This window comes from Convolutriloba macropyga, chromosome 1 (genome assembly GCF_964194025.1).
Source record: "Convolutriloba macropyga chromosome 1, txConMacr16.3, whole genome shotgun sequence".
Taxonomy (NCBI): domain Eukaryota; kingdom Metazoa; phylum Xenacoelomorpha; order Acoela; family Convolutidae; genus Convolutriloba; species Convolutriloba macropyga.
Genome location: NC_134468.1, coordinates 74,839,319 through 74,859,631, shown reverse-complemented (window position 1 = coordinate 74,859,631; position 20,313 = coordinate 74,839,319). Strand labels below are relative to the sequence as shown.

The following is a 20,313-nucleotide window of genomic DNA, read 5'->3' as shown; positions in this document are numbered from 1 at the left end:
GGGGCTATTAATGGCCTTCTCTTTGTTTTTTCTTTTATTTCGTCGCGATTTTTGTTACGACCATATGACGTCACAACCACTTCAAATCTGCTTTTTGTTCGTTCGTTCATGCAATTTCAACTGCAGTGCGTGCGTGATGTCATTTTTCGCTCTTAGTGGAGCGAGTTTTTTTGTTCATTTGCGTGCTTGTATTTTTGGTCACACTTGACTTACTTCACTTACAAAAATAACTTCCTCACTTTGAAATTGACTTTTATTTACTTTAATTCAAAAAAGATTTTAGGTCAAATGGGTGTGTGTCACTCTAAATGAAGGTTATTTGAGAGCAGCTAATAGAGGCGGCAACAACTTGTACAGATTTTTAATCAAAACATAACATATCACCCTTCAGTGAAAAGACATGGTCTGTCTTTTTTACTGCTTTTTTGAGACTGCAGATCTACGAAGCTATTGCGGCTATTTTCTGGCAATCTGCCAGCTATGTTGATTGTTGGGTGATTTCAATTGCTTGCACCCCGAAAAAAAGTTTGTTGTTCCAACAAAACCGCTTGTTAGAGTGACGAGGCCCTAGTGTTTCATCCTTCTGTCGAGGTGATAAAATCGGACTCAGGAGGTCGGGGTTCGAACCCGACATTAGTCTGTTTTTTTTTTTGAAGAAATACATCCCATAAAGAAAAACTTATCTGGGCTACAGCCCCTGAAATAATTTGCAGGAGAGCGCAATTTGTCCAACGTTAGTCGGTTTTTGTTTTGTGTACGTGGGAGCTCGTGAAGCGCCTAAAAATCTATTAATAACTTCCGATATTTATTTAAAACCTTCATAAGTACTTTAAATTTTCAGGTATAATGGGCAAGCGCAAAGTACGTAGCGAAAACAGAAAGAGGAACCGAATTTTAAAACAAAAGCGTGAGCAGGGTTTATTAGTAAAAGATGATCCAAAATTGCGAGATGAATTCGATGGCGTCGCCGAGGATGAGGTCGACAACTTCGATCTGGACAAAGACCAAATCTTCTTCGAAGGCAGAAGAGGCCATGAGGAAGATTTTGAAAGGTAACATTGAATCAATGGTTAGCTGGTTTTGACCAAGGAAGTTTTATAGTTAGCTTTTAAAAATAGAATTCAACATATTTCGAGAGAAATTTAGATGAGGCGGAACAATTATGTTAGTCGTGCAATCAAAATAAAGCTTATAAGACTTAAAGGTTAGACATCGATTCACAGGTTACAGACTTATTTTTTTGTTACAGTGACGAAGAAGAAGTCTATGGACTTGATGGAATCGACTCAGATGACGAATTTGATGAAGGTGATGATGACGAAGACATTATTGATGATCAAGAAGGGGACGAGGATTACTCCGATTATAGTGAAGCCGGCGATCATGATGAGTCCGAGGTGCTCAAAGACGAAAGAAGAGACTTGGGATCTGCGGATGATGAGGACTTCGACAGTATGGCCTCAGATCTTGAGGACCAGCGCAGGTTCTCTGATGATGAAGACGGTCCTCAGACTCTGCGAGCATCTAAGTCTTGGGGAAACAAGTCGACCGCATTTTACGGATCCGATTACCAGCGCCAGAAGAAGAAAACGAGAGAGGAAGCGGATGCTTTGGAGGACGAGGAAGAGGAAGCTGCTATGATGCACAAACGTGACTTGGTCAATCAGCTGGGAGAAGACGATTTTCAACTGGATCTGTTTGTCGGCCAAAACGATGGTTCCAAAGAAGTTTTATTTGACGGCTATGCATCAGTTAAAGTCCAGCCTTCACTCGTCACAAAAGAAGAGAAAATATCAAATTTGAAGTTAAGACATCCTGAGTTAGAACACATGATTGACGAATATAATTTGATTAATGAAGAATTGCTCTCCGAGGTCAAACCGAAAATTGGCAAAATTAACCCATCTAAGCCAGATAATCTGACAGAAAAACAAAAAATTGCTCAACTGAAGTTTACAGTTTACACACATTATTTAATGTGCTTGTCTGTTTACTTCATGCTCAAAATGAACAAAGAGTCAACAGAAAATCACCCTGTAATGGAAAAATTACTCGATTTTAGACGCTACATAAGTAAGTTAAAGAAGCTAGAGAAAGGAAACTTAAACATATCCAAGAATGCGTCTGTTAATCAAGTGAGAAATAATGAACAGGTTGAAAATTACGAAGAAGATGCGTTTGATTTGTATGAGAAGCTAAAGATGTACCAGGAAAGCAAGAAAACAGTAGCCAAAAATGAGATTGAAGCACGTCGAAAAGCGCAGGAAAAAGAACGAGATAAAGCAATTGAGCGTAAAAGGAACGAGGAAACTAAGCTTCTTGTCGAGAAAGACGGTGTGTCCAAACGAAAAGTTTCGAAACCGATCCGAATTAATAAGTCAGTCGTGGAGGTCAAAAACTTAATGGCGAGGAAAGACAAGAATCCGCGAACCAAGAACAGAAAGAAGTCATTGGTTGCCCATTTGAAGAGACGAGGACAAGTTAGACCCATGCGAGATGCATCTGTAAACTACGGTGGTGAAACTACTGGTATTAATGTGAACGCTAAGCGAGGAACAAAATTAACATAAAAGTTTTCAGTCTGTTACAAGAACCAGGTTATGACGTGGATTGGAGCGCCGCTTGAATATGAGGTTTGTCTGTCCTGAGTCATGTTGGGTCATTGGAGGAGCAGAAGTGGATCTTGAACGGATCTGAGAGCTCGAATTGCTATCTTGTTGTCTATCTGTTGAAAATGACTTCTTTGATTGATTAACTTAAATTTTGATATTTACAGGCGACAAAAATAAAATTTTGAGCAGAGATACTTATCTATAAAAGAGCGAAAGAAGATGTATTCGATTGCGATCAAGAGAGTCGAACATTTTAAGAAACGGTGATAGAAGATAGATTTGCGGGCTTATCATCCTGATCTGTTGTGAGGTCATTGTAACAGTTATTAGATACTGTCATTGAGTTTTCAGCGTCTTCGTTTATTGTAACTCCAGCCATAGTGTCCTCAAGGTCGTCATCGAGGTTAATGGCGACTTCGTGTTCCAGCATATCTTGAGTGCTGCCCTTCACATGCGTATTGTAGTCTGTGGGCAAGTACTGATCCACGACTTCCTTTCCAAAGTCGAGTTCAAGATCAGTGACCTATGAAGAATATACATGAAAAATAACTTCACCGCTTTGCTCTGTAACATCTCGATTTCAATCGTCTTCAAAAATTTTGCGGTAATATAAAGTTTAGTACGCACAACTGTGCAGAACTTTCACGGCAAGCCTGGTTATTATCAGCTGAATAATGTTTAACGGCTGACAGGAAGATGTATTAGAATTATCAATTGCTCTCGAACGAAATTTGAGGCAATTATTGTAAAAGTCTCTAATTTTTTGCAAAATTTTTGCTCTGCCGTTTTGTTTTCAATTTCACTTCTCGAGTGGGAATTTTTTCGTTTGAATGCTTAATTTTGGCGTGACCTAGCTTGGTCCTCAGAGATAAAGTCTGTCTTTAAAACAAAATTAATTTTAAGATAAGAAAAGGAAAGGGAGTAATAACTCAGTGGTTAAAGCTTCAGTCTCTTACGGCAGAGGATGGGGGTTCGAACCCCTCCTTGGTCATAAAAAATAATTTAGGCTACCTCGCCCTCTAAATTAAATAGCCCCGCCTGTCGTTTGAGAGCAATTTGTCTGACTTTAGACGGATTATGCTTAGGTATTGGTAAATGCAATTTTATTGAACAGCTGTAAACCTTCAGCTTCAACGATCTCACCGAAACTACTCTCTGACCTCCCTCTGCGAATCTCCGTGACGCTCTACGCTGATTAAAGGGCTCTGTTAGATTTGAAAAAAATCAAATTTACGCATTTTGAATTGAGAGCAAGGAAAGCTTTCAGAGTAAGGCAAGTGTAAATAAGCTTAATAAATTGACTAGTTCATACTAGTTAACACAACCTAGTTCATGCTTTTTTGCTACTTTCTGAAAAATTATAACTTTTTTTTACCGAGAAGACTCATGTTCAACCAGGTTTAGAGTATGGGGTTTTGATTAACTGTACAGCTACAAAAATTTTCAACTTGCAGTCAGTTTTTGCTAAAGAAGTGACAGAAAATCTTTTTCACTCATTTGTCGGGACTCATTTTGATCACGAATCAGACTCTAGTCTTCTATAATTATATTTGTGCGAATTTTTTTCTGTTGGAAAAGTCACAAAAAGCCTGGGCAACACGGCGTTTTGGTGTGCGATGTAGCAATGATAACACAGTTTTTATCTGTTGTAAGAAACCTCCTGCAAATATTGATAATAAATTAATGCAATTGATAAAAGATACGCCCTGGAAGTCAGTAGAAAATGTCGCATGTGTTGGTTTCTTGAAGACCTGCTCTGTTGTTGAATTCTTAAATTGTTAAATTCTTAAATTGTGAAATTCTTTGAAGACGTATTTTTTTATCAAGAGGAAAACCTGTCAATCAGTGTTCGAAGAAAAATTTGTCTGAATTTTAATTTTCATTATTTGAATTGTTACATAATTGTTGTTTATTTAGTTTTTTAATCATTGCAGAGAGGTTTTGAGTTTGCGACAGCCTATGAGTTATTTTGCTATATTTTCGTGAGAATTTCTTGCAACCGTTTGACCATCCTGGAAAAGCTAATGGCAATAGTTTTTACCTCACTTTTTTGTAAATCAATTAGCATTTGTAACTCTTAAGGGTTGAGGTTTTAGATGCCTTGGCTGAGCAGTGTTAAAATTAGTTCTTACTAATTTCATTGAAAGAAGAGATGTACAACTAATCTGACGGGTAATAAAAACTGAGTCGCATCTTCAGTGAATAGAATTTAAACCAATCATATAGTTTGACAAAAAAGAGACGGAGCGACTTTTTTTCATTGGATTCATTGAATTTTTTCACCTGCGACTCAGTTCACTCTCAAAAATGAGTTTCCTCACTTTCAAATGGATTTTTCTCTACTTATTAAAGGAGATGAGATTCACTGTGTGTGCCCTTCTAATTGAAGATTGTTTGAGAGCAGCTAATAGAATCAGCTATAGGTTATAATGATTCTTGATCAAAATTAATCTGTTTTATGATATTCCCGAAAATTCATATCTACAAAGCTATCGACGCTATTTTCTGGCAATGGTCCTTTTTTCATCAAAATTTTTGTTACGACTGTTTTGCTCACGCTCCCTTCACATCAGCTTTCGTTAATTCTTTTATGCAAATTCTCAACTGGAAGATCGCATGTTTTCATGCTGTTATTTCTATTAGTATTGTTATTTCTCATTCGCATTAAGACGTTGGCTTAATCAATGAGAGGACAAAAGATGATCTGCCATTTTGATTATTGGTTTTTGGAGACGTTTTTTGAACACAGCTTTTTCCTGATGCAATTTCTTCTAATTTGAGAGATCAGCTAATAATAATGAAACATTTTTTTCGGATATCATCGTTTGCATCTGTATTATGATGCTGCTGTTCTGTTAGCCATATACAGTGTCTGCGAAATAGTTCTGATATTAATTGTTTTCAAAATATTTTCTAAAATTCAGTAATTCAGTATCTATATTGGCACTCCTATATGTTGGTATACGGGTTAAGACGAATCGTTGAAAAAATTATTTTACTTTTGAAAACACGAACTCACAAATTGCTGCATCTCAATTTTTCCGGGTAATATGGCGGTTGTACTCTCTACTCTAAGTGGCTTTTAAGAAGCTGTGGCAGGATTAGTTATTTTATCTTCAGTGGAAAATACATTCAAAAGAAGAGAGTTGTAATAATGTACCTGTGCTACAGAGTGGTCTCCCTTTCTGTCGTATATCTGCTGGTGGTGTGCACTCCATAGTCTCCGAGCACTCTCCACTCTCTCTTCTGTTGTCTCCTCACTGTTCACAGGCAGCCTGTGCAATTTTGATTGATAATTTTCAGACGATTTTGGTCAGTTCTCTTGGTCCTTTTTACGGCAGCGTTGCTGTTTTTTTTAAAAAAAAGTAAGTTGGTGTTTCAATATAAATAAATTTATTATAGTTTAACCTAAATGTTTAAATATAGTTTAACCTAAATGTTTAACCAAAATGTGTTTTGTAAAAACTATTTCTTTGAATAACCACGGGAAAATTTGAATGGGTGAACAAATTGTGTTAAAGGTATGCGATGCAGACATTTTTTTCGGGGGGGGGGGGGGGGGGGGGCTCTATAACATTGACGAATGTACCTTAATGTCGAGATATAATCCGAAATACAGTCCTACAATATATAATAATAGAAGCGACATAAAATTTTTGCGAAGTTGATACAATTGAACCGTTTGTTCGGTCTGCGAAACTTTCGATTTTAGTCAATTACCTTCCTGCTGCAGCACTTTTTGTGTTTCTGCTTTTGACCCTGGAACTTGCGGCGCTCTTGGGTGGAACAGCAAAAGATACCCGATTCCTCACTTCGGCAGTCTTAGCTCTCATTTGAGGGTCTATGTACAAACCACCCGCACTCCTGGACAATTGATGTTCTGTTGGCATTTTGGCCATTGCTGATTTGGATCTTAGTTTGGTTTCATGTTGGGAAGCGGAAGTGAGTTGTTTCTCAAGTGCATGCACTGACAGTTGGAATAGTCTGGTTGTGGTCCTAGGAGCGTACTTCGAATCTAAAATAAGCAGTCTGCTCGTTCAAATCTGATTTTCTTGCCACGTTAGAATTTACGTCTTTAAAGAAAGAAAGACTTGCGCATGAGAAATGATTGAGCTTGTTGGTTAATCTCTTTTAGATCAACCATTATATTGCACATTCATAGTCGTACTCTGACAAGAATCATATGATCCTTATACAAATGAATTTTCGAACAGACATAATTTCGTAAAGTTTCTGTCGTGGCTCTGTCCGTGAGGCTTGACTAAGAACTGGAGATTTCTTCCTCAACAAAATCTTAGATTTTCGAGCCACTGTGCAAAGTAGTTATGCATTAAGCTTAATTTTTGTAAATTAAATCATGTTTTTTACTGCTTTTTCCTTCTGTAAAGATAATTTTAGTACTGTGAAAAATTCTTCAAAGGTAAATTCAAGTCTTTTACTACTATTACTACTACAATATTTTTTATACCCAGTGGTACTGCCGTGACAGATCGAAGGAGCCAATCCAGAATGCCCTCGTCTTCCCTCGGCGTCTCTGATGTCCGTATACTCATCTGCTGTTTCCTCTGTTTTGTGTACAGCAGTTCCCTTTGGAACTCACTCTTTCTATCAGATATGTCCATGGGTCCCCTAGAGGCTGTGGGTGTTGGCTTCCGAGTGTGTTTCATATCCCATGTCTCATTCAGAGTGCACATTTGGGGTGGTCTTTTCTGACCACTGGAGAGAGACCTGGCTGTTGAGTGTCCAACTCTTGCCGAATGTTTGCTTTGCCTGTTTAAACAGAATATCTGATTTGACTTTGAATAATGTTTCCTTTGAATAACGAGTGCAAATTTGAGTGGGCATTAAAATTGTGGAAAGGTACATGGTGCACAAAATCTGGAGGCGGGGCACTATGGTGGTCTAAGTAAAGTAAAAAAAATTGACAAATGTACCCTCTAATGCCTCTAGCTCCGAATTAGACACAAGTCTTACGCTTTCATTAAAGAAATTTAAGTAAAACTGATAAATTTTTGAGGTTTTGGCACAAGTAAGCGAATGAAGATTAGAGTTCATAAGAATTGTGAACCCATGTATCCGTCGTTTCGCACGTTGAAAATAAACTGGCTATTATCAAAAATGAAAAAAAGCAAACGATATGAAGGTACTAACTGTATGCGTTGTATACTGCTGTCGACCCTCCTAGTGTGTGTCTGTTTGTCGTGGTCTTGTTGGTGTCTCAGAGATCTCAAGTAGAGCATGTAATGGTTCTGAGTACCTGCCATGTCCCTCCCTGTTGAATTCTTGCCCCACTCTGGCATCTTGTGCTGGATGCGCAGTTGTGACGCTACCTGTTGAAGAATAGCTCTTATTACTGTCGTTATGATACAATTGGCTCCTCTTCATCCGAAAACTCAGTCTTAAAGTTTTGGAATATGATTCCACAAATTGATCTATTGGAATCCTTATTAATATTGGAAGGTTCCCAGTATTTTCAATAACATCAATTAGTTTTGAGATGTGTTCGGTATTTGCACCCATAAACATAGCAGTATTTCTTTTCATTAATACCAAAGATCACGTCGGCAATGCAGTATTGCCTGTCATGTCAACTTTGATGCAGTATTCGTTATTGCTTCAATTGCCCAATAATTGATAAGAGTTATGGATAAAACCATTAATGGACGTAATTTTTTAAACAAATGAATGGTTTTGTTTGTATGAGAGCTACATTAACGCTTGCAATAAGTTAAGTTATGCATATTGAGATAGATAGAGTACTGTTTTAGACGCTCTTTATTAATGTTTCCACTCCGCCTGGCGCACTAGTTTCAACTCACTAGCGCGATGGTACGTCGAAAAGGCGCAGTCATATATGTTTGGTGTACTGATGCAGTTAAATGCTCTTATGAACAGCATATGAAAAATAAAATAGCAAAATTTAATTTTGAATAGTTGATTTGATTGAGAACCTATTTTTTGCCGTATTGGGTTGGTTATGCGAACAGCAAACTGCCGTTTAGGTAGACCAATCAGCTGGTGGATGCCGGCGTATGATGTTTTCGTTTGGAAAAATTGAAGATATATGTTTATTAGTGAACCAAGCATCAGTTGATGAGAACGTTGGTGTTGTGAAAGATAACTTTTGTTCGTCTTTTGTTTCACTAATTCCGTTTTCTCTGTTGTTACAAAGTTCCTATACGTGACTAATTCAAGTATAAATCAAATAAAGCCCCTAAATACCAAGGCGGACATTGTTTTGGATAGTATTTTGCAAAAACTAATTTTCTGCAAAAGTCGCCTGTTTCTATTATTCCAAGTGAAAACATCGATGAAATGATTCCTGTAGAAACACAAATTTTTCTTTCTCTTCTGTTCTCAAGTATCCATTATTACTCCATTTCTGTGAGTTTTCAATGAAATCAATTTAAGTGCCCACGTGAATTGGCAAAACTAAATTATACCTATAAAAAATCCTCTGATCTTCGTGCTGCTTGCTAAAATGAAAAAATGTTCTTATATCGCCTCCGTTGAATCAAATGGTCTTCAATATAGAAACCCTGGTTTGCACACAGCCTTGATTGATCAAGATGCGAGTAGAAAGATGAATTTTGTATTTAAATTAAAAAAAAATTTTTTCGTTGGATTCGCTAGCAAAACCATTTACCAAGTTTTCTTGTACATCTGTAGTATCACATTTTTCATTTGGATTAGTTTCGGTTAAATAAATTTACAGAAGTTAAGTATAAGGTGCTGTTTTTTAAAGAAGAGTTTTAGAATTCAAAGAAAAAAGATTGAATGATTTTTTTCTACAACTTTTTAATTCCACATTTTTCAACACTTCTGTCTGATCGGAAAGCTGTTGAGCTAGCAAAAATCTATTTAAAATTTAAGGAGGAAGAGAATTAACCCGTGTTAAGTGGAAAATAAGTGTCATTTTTCTTTCATTACCTGATTTTTTTAAAACTTCATGTAGAACAATTTACTTTCTATTTTTAAACACTTTGGTATTATTGAATGTGATGTTCTATTATCAAGTTTTAATTTTATCACAACTACATTACAATTATTCAACCCCCCTCCCCCATTTTTTTCTTTTCCCGGTTTTCCTTCCAATTTTTAAACAACTCCTTTTATTCAATCTGCGATAAAATTCTAAATTTCTTTATAAAAATCAAATGTATCCTCTAAGATCTACAGAATGATGGTCTTCTTTTTTATAGTGTTCTATTGGACATTTTCAAAAGTCTGGGCACTAAAATGTCCCAGCAGCTGTGCAGTTACAACTGAGGGTCAATTTGTTGTCATATGCCTCACTAAAACCATTTACCGCGCTCATGGTCAAATTGGTAATCGACAGATTGTAGGAATTAAATAACGGCTGCGATAAGTGCAAATATGGCGCCTTATTACTACTGAACGAATGCCTTTCGAAAAGCAGTCTGTTTTGAACTTGTTGTTTTTTTAATTTTAGGGACGTTAGACGGCGAGCATGTGGAATTATTTTGCACAACATTTTATGTATTTTATGGCATATGTGGGTACTGTGTCTTTTCGTTTGTTCATTTTGCGGAAAATGTCAACATGGTACCAAAAAACGTTAAGTAATCCCGTTTCGCAAGTGCTACCCATCCGGTGTTTTAGATTGACTCTAATTTTGCTCTGACTCTAAAGTGCAGACGGAGCATGGTATATGGGGAGCTTGCTCCTATTACTGACATTATTAGCTCTGTAATTTGATTTCATCAGGTGCTGCCTGGTGAAGTTTGTCAACGGGTGAAGATTCTTTGCCTTTTACTCGGTTAGATTTTGACAGACATTTTGGAGTCCCAATTGCAACCCTTCAATGCTTCCGATCGGGAATAATGTCTTTTTATATGATCTACTGCGTCCAACTTGTTATATATAGTGCAAAGAATGTTTTTAATAGCCGCGAAGCGATAGCGGCTATTATTGGGCACACCGTGGTTTTTTTACAATTCAAAGAATTTGAATTGTATTGGGGCGTTGTCTTTTTTTACGACTCGAAGAGGAGTATCGGAGAAGTCCTTTTTTACGAATCGAAGTCGAGTATTGGAGACGTCCTTTTTTAATAAATTTTATTGGAGTGAATTTTCAAGCAAGAAGTGAAACACGTAAAATTTGGATTGATTTTGTTGGTGAACTAAATGAAGAGTGGGGCGAAAAGAGAGTAGTTTTTGTTCATATCGCTGCTTTCTAGAGATCGAGAAATTGAGGTGTAAAAAAATTGTAAAAATCCTTTTTAATTTGAGGTGTAAAAAAAAATTCTGTAAGCGAGCAAAATTTTTTTCACGTGCAGCATTTTAAAGCAGATTTTGGTTAAAGAGGTTTGGTTATAATTTTGTTTTGGCTGGTTTTGGTAGTGTTTTGAAGGTTTCTGGAAATTCATATGAATTTTATGCTAATTCGGAGGTTTTTCATGTAATTTGCTGATTTTTTAGGCTAATATTGATCAGCCCTTTTTACTTGAGCATTTTTTTGAGAACAAGTGCTTTCAGTTTTGCGGATATAAATCATTTTTATGTAGAGAAATATGACAAAAAATGGCGAAAATTGAAACTATTCTTCTTAATTTTCGTGAAGGTTTTTCGTCTTTTTTTCTGTTTTTTAGACAAGTTTCTTAGCCTATTTTGACTTGTCTATTGTTTTGCGAACATCTGGATACCCTACTGGCTGAAAGGAACTTTTCTTTGGATTAATGCTCTTTTGTAATATTAAAAAAAATTATTAACATTATCCACCTTTTTAGTCCAAGTTGTTAAAGCTTATTTTTTAATGATTTGGCTTTAAGAATTTGATTTTTAACAAAAAATTCATAAGTGGTTTTAGAAAGTACTAGTTGTTTTGATGAATTAATGTGGGCAGAGATAGTTATTTCGGAATCTAAATTCGTGACGAAATTTGATCAGATTTTTTATCATTATTTAACAGATTGGATTGTCTTGTTTTTACTTTTTTGTTTTATAGATTTGTTTCAAGATCATAATTTAGTGGAGGATTTAGTGACGATCATTATTTTGTCTGATGAGTAGTAGGATGGCGTTTAGGTGGATTTCAACTTCGAGTCGCTTCAGGAGCTCTTTCGGCTATGTTCTTTAAGATGTTTTCACACATTCTGCAATTACTTTGATCTTTGGAAAAGTGGACTTTATTATTCCCTCAAGTGCTTAGAGTGGCGCGGTTTCTGTGCTGGCCTTAATTTAAGGTTAAAAAGGTAATTTTTAGGAGTTTTTGTGCTCAAAATGGTGCAGTTTTTCGGTTTTTTTTGTAATTTTTGAGTTTTTTTGTTTGATTCGTCTTAGGTTGAACTTTTGAAAAAATGATGAAGGTGTTTTGTGAGACAAAATTACTTGTTATGACCTTTTCATGAGCTATATGTTTTGGTACTACAAACACAAACACGCAAAATGATACTAATTTTTGCAATTTCAAGTTTTCCTAAAATTTTTTGGCAATTTTTGATTTTTTTTGTCCAACCTCAAGGGCCAGAAGAACTATTCCACGATCTCATAAAAATTTTTTGCATGTATTTTATTGTCAATGGAATTAATTCCAACAATTTAACTTTCGAATTTTAGAAATTTGTTGATAAAATTCGCTTTTTCAAGTTTTTTTGAAAACAATTGTTTTTATTCTGTTTGCTTCCGCCTCAGTAGCCTGGCCACCTCCTCCAAGGTGTGATAGCATGTTGTGGCATAGTTTCTAGGGGCAATGTTTTGTATTCCTAATTTTAAGAGAACGAAGTTTAATTTTTTGATAGAATTTGAAGTTTCTGAAAATTTTCGTCTTTAGACTAGTTTATCGATCTTTCAGCAAATGAAATTTTTAAGGCTTGGATATTGACTACTGGATGTCCTCTAGATTCACAGAAATGTTTGTGAAGATTTTGATACAACTTAACAATTTTAGAAACATTTTATTGAAATTTGCCATTGATTTCAATTTTTTGTTGAATTTTTCTGTCATTTTCTGAGTTAATCGATCTTCGAGGATCAAAGAACTTTTTTCAGGTCTTGCAGATGTAAAACTGGACCTATTTAAGAGATAAAAATTGGTTTCAAACATAATTTTGAAATAGGTGTATTTAAAGTGATCAAATTTTGCCTTCGGGATAAAAGCTTCAAGAGTTAATGCGTATTTTTTTTGTTTAGTTTGTTTGATTATTTCAGTTTCTCAACTTTTTGAGATGATTTTAATTGTGTTTTGGCTGGCATTGTTCACTTGATATGCTGGTCATGTAGAGTACTTCTTTGTTGTTCATTGAATTCTTTGGATTGTATTCAGGACTTGTCCTGCTATGTTTTTATTCGTTGTCTGCATCGATGACTCTTACGACCTGACGCCTTGGAATTAAATTTTAGTGACTTCTACTGCTGTGCTGTTAACATTTGTGTACGTGACGTCATTTTTCTGCTTTTAGATCAATTGGGTGACCTCACTAAAAATTGACTTCTGAATTCACTTAATGAACTTTAAATTTTTTCAACATATACTGGTTAAAGATCAATAGTGTGCATCCAAGTAGTGCCGAACGTAAATGCCCTAATTCTTGAGTATAGAGTCTTGAGTTTTTTATCTAGAATACTAAATTTAAATTCTGTTGGGTCTTTTTCCGTATAGAACGTATGTAGCTCATGAAAATGACAGTCCGAATCTAACCCTATAATCTAGTGGTCTATTAAAGCATTGGTGGTCAATCTGTATATCTTTATTCTTTAGTTGGTTCAATTCCGTGGAAGGCCACAAGCGCCTACCGCGGCTATTTTCCGGCAATCTGCCGGCTATGTTCGTTAAAGCAATATTGCGACCATAAAAGGCTCTGGTTTGAGATCGAACATTCCGATATTACTTTGTCCTCAGATATGTTTGGCTCCCTCGTGGCTTACATTTGCGTGGTATTTAATGTGCAATATGGTCATTTCTGTGTCTGAAGTTAAAAAATAGGTTAAGAACTTTTTGATATCTGAGATCAGTTGACAGATGACATAGGAGAAACATGATTTTCTGATGCAATGAAAAATGTGTGCGAATCTCAACATAATTAACATGTTTATAGATATGACATAATGGTTGACAGTATTTTAATGAGTCGAACCTGAGCTGGTTGTGAGGCTGGATATTCTGAGAATGGTTGCAGTTTCTGCAACGGAGGAGTAGCCATCCGCTTGGGCTGGCTATACTCTTGGGCTATTGCCAGTTCAGAGCCACGCAGGTTGTCTCGCGTTCTTAGCTGTACAAAAAGACTTTGAAAGAAACTGTAATGCAATATATTTCTCTATATGAGAAACAAAACAATTACTGTTCCCATCCAGGTGGAAGGACGGACTAACGTAAGCAATTTTTTCCACTCTCATATTGGTTTAAAATTTTTAATTGCTAGTCCCATTCTTTATTTGTAATTCTGAACAACGCGTTATTGTTTTGATCACACATTCAAATGAAAACAAAATTTTTGTTCTCGAGAGAAAAGCTAGACACACCAAATGAGGCTGTGGCAGAAAATGGTTGAGGATCAAGACATATCTTCTGTTCTTACATTAAAAACTAATTGTTTGCTGAATGGTTGAACAGGATCGCGGGGCGTTGTGACCAGCTTGTTAGCTTCGTCTGATAGCTCAATATGTTTATTCCCAGAACTGTTCTTCACATTGATCTTCATGACTTGTTCTAAGGCCATCGAAATATTCGATTCTCTTGGACTGAAACTCCCAATTTCATCTGGAGGCTGAGATGGTTTCAATTTTGGTGCCGGACTTGAAATACGACTTGAAGTCTTCTTGTAGTTCCATCCGGTTTTGGGGCGACCTTGTTGTGACTGGTTGCGTTGGGAGTAATAATAATCTGGTTTCGATCCAGGTAAAAGAGAGTTGACGGTTAAGGAAAGCTCCGGAACAGTCATTTTGGACACTTCAATCTTGTTACTATTTACTTTACATTAATTTGTATTCAGCTGTTTAAGTTGTTCATTGCAAATTATCAATTGATGATAACAGTAGTAGTAGATATTTGAATAAATTTAATTGAGAAAATTTGAAATTAGATTGGTTTTTGCGAGTTGTTGTAGCCAAAAAAGCAAACGCGTTAGCTTGCTGAGTACGTGCATTTATTTTCTCTATATAGTAAACGTATTTGATCAGTGCTGCTAGCAATAATTTTGTATATTTTGATTTTAGATAGCTGTACAGCCAATTTTTTTGGATACGTACTATGTGTGTTTTGTCTGCGAGTGCGTCCAACAGTTTCAGGTCCGATAGGTACAGCACAATGACAATCAGTGAAGCGTTAACATAATCGATGTTGATTGTTTTTAAATGCAATGATTGGCGCCACTAATTTCTGTTTTTTTTGCTCCTCTCTTCGCCCATTTGTTGATGCTTTTTGTGTTCAGCAGTGCGTTGTGGATATATGGCGTTGGTTTGCTATATTTCTTACGTTGAAACAATTCTCAGTTATGTTTGGGGAGGGAGGATTATAGAAGAGAGGTGTCATCAACATGGCCGCCTTAGGAACTTTGTGAGATTTATTTGATTAATTTATACTAAACCAATGTAATCCTTTATTAATTCAATAATCAAATAAATCTCACAAAGTTCCTAAGGCGGCCAATGTAACAAGAGGGTTGGGTCGATAGCATGGGACAGGACATATTTTTTATCGAGGTAACACATAGTTATCACGCAAACTATAGATAACGCATAGATATGTGTAGATATCGTGAGAGTTTAAATAATCAAATTGCGGAAATGAAAGACTATACATTGTTTAACTTCTTCCGTTCTCACGCGAACAACTTTCTTGATGAGACCAAAAAAAAGTGTTACAAATGTGTTTTGTTCTACTAGTGACTCTTACAGCTTAGCAGACACTAACCATTTTTTAAACGGCTATCTTGCTAACCAAAAGGATTTTTCTGACCCAAAAGTTTATTGCAAGATCTTGGGAGCTAAACTTATCGCTCCCAGCAAGGTTGTAAGGGGTTGAAATTATTAGTTATAGAATGTCACTCGAACAGGTTAACATTGCAAAACGTATATCAAACACTATTAAGTTCTATCTGCATACATGTCCCAGTTTTACTTAAACTTTGTTGTTTCATCTGAGTGTATTTTTCAGGTTTATTTGTTTTTGTCGTGTTTGATTGATGTGGATGTTGCCACTCGGCTTTTAAGATGAACTTCAACAATCTATCCAATTCTATCAGCAACTCTGGCCAACCGGCCAGTACCCCTGGATCCAATGTCTCTCCCTTCAACGAGTTGATGCACAACCCAGAGAGTGTCCACCTTCTGTCTCAGATGCTACAGGACCCGTCTGTCAGGGCCAAGCTTCATTTGCCCAATCACAGCCAGCAACCTGTGCAAAGTGCTATGTCTGGAACCTCTGTCAGTTTGGGACAGACACTTCCAAATGACAATCGGTGGAATGAGCCAGGATCTACTGCTGCAACCCATAGTTTCAGTTCAGGTTTTAACGGCAGTTTTGTTGCTCAACAATCTGAAGTTTTCCGACAGCAGGTATCAAGAGATCACAGACCGTCATCAGAGAATAACTTTTTCAACCTCAACAAGGTATCGGGAACTACGAGTACTCAACTGATGGGGCAACGCAGTCCAACTGTTCAGCAGCCAACTACGGCGCTGCCCAGTCCTGCAAAACAACCGGCCAAAGAAGTGTCAGTGCCGCCTCCTTTTCCACCACCTTTTCTTCCGCCTCCGCTCCCTCCTCCGGGATTTCCTCTTTCTCTTTTGCCACCGATGCCAAACATGATTCCAAAACCCGACACTGAGGTTGCTGTAAGAAGCGATAGTTCAAATTTGAACGACAATCAATCATCTTCTGGACTTCAAACTGAATCGCGTGAAGAAAGTAGCGATAGTTGGATCTCTCCTCGTAGGAAGTATCCCGGAAATAGTAGTGTCCGGGAATCGAGGAACTCACGGGCACATGCTCCTTACATTTCGCCTATGGCTTTTGAAAGCAAAGTAGTTGGGGGAAGTGCACCAAGGTCTTCGCAAAAGGCGACGGTCGAAAAAGAACATTGGACTACAAATGCAGCTGTAAAGCATCTTCAGAAATCGTCAGAAGTATTAGCCCAGTTCGCCAAGAGTTTGAACCAGACACCCGTTTCGTCTATCTTGCCTATGAGTGAAAGTTCATCGTCATCGACTAAAGCTGGAGGGATAACTGTTTGGCCCAAGGAAGAGCCTGGTTCTAACTGTATAATACAGGAGATGAACCAGAGTGGACACCTAAACCATCATGGTATTATGATTAATGCCCAACGAAAAAAGTGCGATGAAGCTGTTGCAAGTTCTGTATCTACGAGGAATGCTAGTAGCAGTATGTGTGGCATGTCATTTCCGGAGACATTGCCAAAGTGTATTGACAAATCTGCCGACAGAAGTTTCACTTCTGCTGTGGGCCCTGCTAACGCTTCATTGACATCTTCAGATAATGCTCTGAAACCTACTCCCTTTCCTTGCAGATCACAAAATGTCGCTACTGAGAAACCTGCACCGTTTCGTTCTCAAACACTAGCTGTCTCTACTAAACCAAAAAACAACGTTGTCTTAGCTGGCAATGAGCCTTCGAAGGTATCGAAGCCTCCTTTTCAGCCAATTAAAAGGACAGCAAGTTCGTTTCAAGGGGATAATGGATCAAATAGCTATACGGAAAGTTTTGCTTCCAGAAGATTCAACGGAGGATCAACTGCAGTGGGTAATGGACTAGTGCATGATGATGATAGATACGAATCTCTGATCTCCTGTGATCCTTGCAACAAAGTGTTCTGGACTAAGAGGTCTCTTGAGGAGCACAAATTTGAGCACAGCAAATGTCCGCATCCTGGTTGCTCTTTTTCAGCCAATGAGGAAGCGGTTGAGAACCACTTTGCAAATACGCATGCTCGAGGCATCCATTTGAAACTTGACACACCTGAAGAAATCAGAAAGTGGCGTGAACAGCGCAGAAAACACTTTCCGACCAAAGCTAATATTGAGGTTAAGATGAAGCAACAGCTTGCGAAACAGTCTAGAGGTGAAACTATTGAAACTGTTTCGTATTCGAATTGCAAAGCCAGAGGCCAGAACAATGCACGTAACAACGGACCTAACGATGGTAGTCAACAAAACGGCGAATCGCATCAAGTCAAGCATGAGATTACAAACAACTCTGGTTTTTCCAGACCGCCAAGGTTGACCAGCAGACAAAAGTACCTCTCCAAGTTCACGAGGCCAGGTGATGCACCTAAACGACCCAAATTTATTGAGATCAAGAAAGAGGAATCGGATTCAGAGGATAGCGATGCTCCACCTATGGAAATCCCAACTGGGAAGGTCGATCCTATTAATGTTCCTGCGCCGAGTGAGTCAGGAAACAGGAATGAAAGATCACCAGTGAAAGAAGTGAACAATAATGAGACTGTGCAGAGAACTTACAAACCGAGGCCTAGAAAGGCAACTTTGCTAGAAATGTTGTTGGCTCCTGATATTCGTCATGAGCGAAATGTTTTGATGCAGTGTATGTATTACATTGAGCAGAATAAATTCTTCTCGTGAATATTTTGAAAGCAACTTTAACAGTTCATAAGAGTTCAGTTTCAATTATCAGATTTCAACAGTTAAGTTTAAATTAGTTGAGCAAGTATCAAAATTCGCATGTTCTGACGAGCAACGAAAGAAAGAATTGATTCCTCAAAAGCTACGGCACAAATTTTAGTATAATATATTGCATTGAAGGGGACAGACAACGAGATTTTAGACACCCACTTTTCAGTCTACCCCGGAATTGGATACTATAGATCAATAAGATGACAAATAGACATTCCGAAACGAAAATTAAATATAAATCTTGCAAATTCGTGATTGCAAACTGAAGCCATTTGAGCTTTATAAAATTTTTTTCTCTGCAGCATCCATTAATGTTCCTGGCTGAAATTATTAGGCCAGAAACTGTATTCTAACGTGTCTTTGTGAACCATGAGTATGCATTCAATTGCGAAGAAAATATGAAGAAATTATTTTAGTCCTGTATGAAAAATAGTTGCTTGGTCGTTTCGATAATTTGTTCTGCAGTATTCTTTCGCTGGTTTGACGTTTCGTACTGAAAAACGGGATGAACCGGCAAAGCTGGGGGGGGTATTAAACTTGTGTAGCTCTCCGAGGAAGAAGAACTGTATGGGCTGAAGGGGAAATTTGAAATTTGGTAGGTCTTGGCAACCTCCCCCCCCCCCCCATTTGTATCCATGAAAACTTGAAAGAAGACAGTCACATACTATGCAAAGTTGACGCTGATTGATCTCAATTCAAGATTACCAAGAATTCAGCGGCTTCATTGGGCCTGCCTTTAAAATATGCAGGCTGGAGAAGATGACTACGATGTTGTTTGAAGGTACAAGGCAACTAATTTCCTAAATCAAAAAGAATCCTTTTGATCAGTCATCATCAGTTTTAATCGCTTTCCCAGTGTAATGAAACATATTCTAGACATTTGGTTGCTCTTATTTGGTTGCGACTTCTTGTCAAATGTTTTCGGGAAAGAGTAACTCTCAGGTTTTTGGCGGTAGTTTTAATCATCAGCAAAATGTCATGCTTTTCTTGAGTTTCCAAGGTCATTGGGAACATGCTCCAAGAAGGAAGGCAGGGGTTGAAGATCATCTTGATTGTCGTTTGATCCGATATCCTGAACCTATATAATTGGAAATGTAAATACTGTAAGGGTAATAACATCAAAGGGGGTGGATGTAGCTCATGTTGCCTGAGGCCGGAGCGAAAAATTTGAATTAAAAAACTACGGAGAAAAAACCCGTGCGAGGCCGGCGACCGGACGCACGAACGAGCCGTAAGCCGTTTTTACTTTGGCAACTTGTACTTCACCGTCTAGTCCAGGTGATGTTTCCACAACTCTTCCAAGGGGCCAGATTCCTCGCGGCGTCAAGTCTTTGAGTACCCACACAACATCTCCAACTTTCAGAGGAGGCTGGTTGTTGTCTGTCCATTTACGTCTCTTGAGTAATGTCGGCAGGTATTCCTTAATCAAGCGCCGCCACACGTGGTTCATCAACTGCTGCACGTGCTTCCAGTTCTTGAAACTAGCTGGCTGTTGATCTCCAAAGTTTCCGGGTGGCAGAGAACTGTACGGGCGTTGAATGAGGAAATGGTTAGGAGTGAGTGGTTGTTCGTTTTAAGGCTGATAAGCAACGTTTGTCAAGGGTCTGGAATTCAGGATTGCTTCGACTTCAACAATTAATGTCTCAAAGTTGTCGAAGGAGAGACGCTTAGATCCTAGAACGATAAAGAGTGTCCTCTTGGCGCTCTGAATCAATCGCTCCCATACGCCACCAAAATGAGGGCCGGACTGTGGGTTAAATTTCCATGTGGTTTTGGCTGCAGCTAGGCTTTATAAAGCTAGGTCTTTGTCTAAAGCCTTAACCGACTTCTTCAGCTCTTCGGAGGCGCCGACAAATGTTTTTCCGTTATCGCTGTACAATAAAATAGGTTGGCATCTTCGGCAGGTGAACCGTCGATATGCATTGAGGAAGATTTCTATTTAAATCTGGACATGTTTCTAAATGGACTGCTCGCGTAACGAGGCATGTAAAAATAAGTCCATAATGTTTCTCGATTTTGCCTTGATTGTCTTCAATATAAAACCGGCCAAAAAAAGTCCAGTCCTGTGTTGGCAAACGGAAATTTGGTTTCTT

At 37.8% G+C, this 20,313-nt stretch overlaps 3 protein-coding genes and 1 long non-coding RNA gene across 4 annotated transcripts in view; 3 read left to right on the top strand and 1 right to left on the bottom strand.

Annotated features, from left to right (window-relative positions):
- The window catches only part of LOC142342603 (something about silencing protein 10-like), a 144,676-nt gene extending 141,872 nt beyond the window's left edge, over positions 1-2,804 (top strand). Inside the window, exons 2-3 of the mRNA XM_075393998.1 lie at positions 840-1,052; positions 1,250-2,804. Of these exons, the coding sequence (XP_075250113.1) occupies positions 847-1,052; positions 1,250-2,570 (1,527 nt within the window). The 5' untranslated portion in view covers positions 840-846 and the 3' untranslated portion in view covers positions 2,571-2,804. The remainder of the gene's footprint in view (positions 1-839; positions 1,053-1,249) is intronic.
- Positions 2,805-2,865: 61 nt separating this feature from the next.
- LOC142342597 (uncharacterized) lies at positions 2,866-14,511 on the bottom strand. Its single transcript, XM_075393987.1, has 7 exons — positions 14,149-14,511; positions 13,708-13,842; positions 7,764-7,942; positions 7,081-7,382; positions 6,333-6,627; positions 5,773-5,887; positions 2,866-3,135 (listed from the first exon to the last, which is right to left on the bottom strand). The coding sequence occupies exons 1-7, from the start codon at positions 14,509-14,511 to the stop codon at positions 2,866-2,868; spliced, it is 1,659 nt and encodes a 552-aa protein (XP_075250102.1).
- On the top strand, positions 13,809-14,651 carry LOC142342609 (uncharacterized). Its single transcript, XR_012759177.1, has 2 exons — positions 13,809-13,942; positions 14,184-14,651. It is a non-coding gene; the product is annotated as an uncharacterized LOC142342609 (long non-coding RNA).
- Positions 14,652-15,696: 1,045 nt separating this feature from the next.
- On the top strand, positions 15,697-18,170 carry LOC142342571 (uncharacterized). Its single transcript, XM_075393948.1, has one exon. The coding sequence runs from the start codon at positions 15,782-15,784 to the stop codon at positions 18,167-18,169; it is 2,388 nt and encodes a 795-aa protein (XP_075250063.1). The 5' UTR covers positions 15,697-15,781; the 3' UTR covers position 18,170.
- Positions 18,171-20,313: the final 2,143 nt, after the last annotated feature.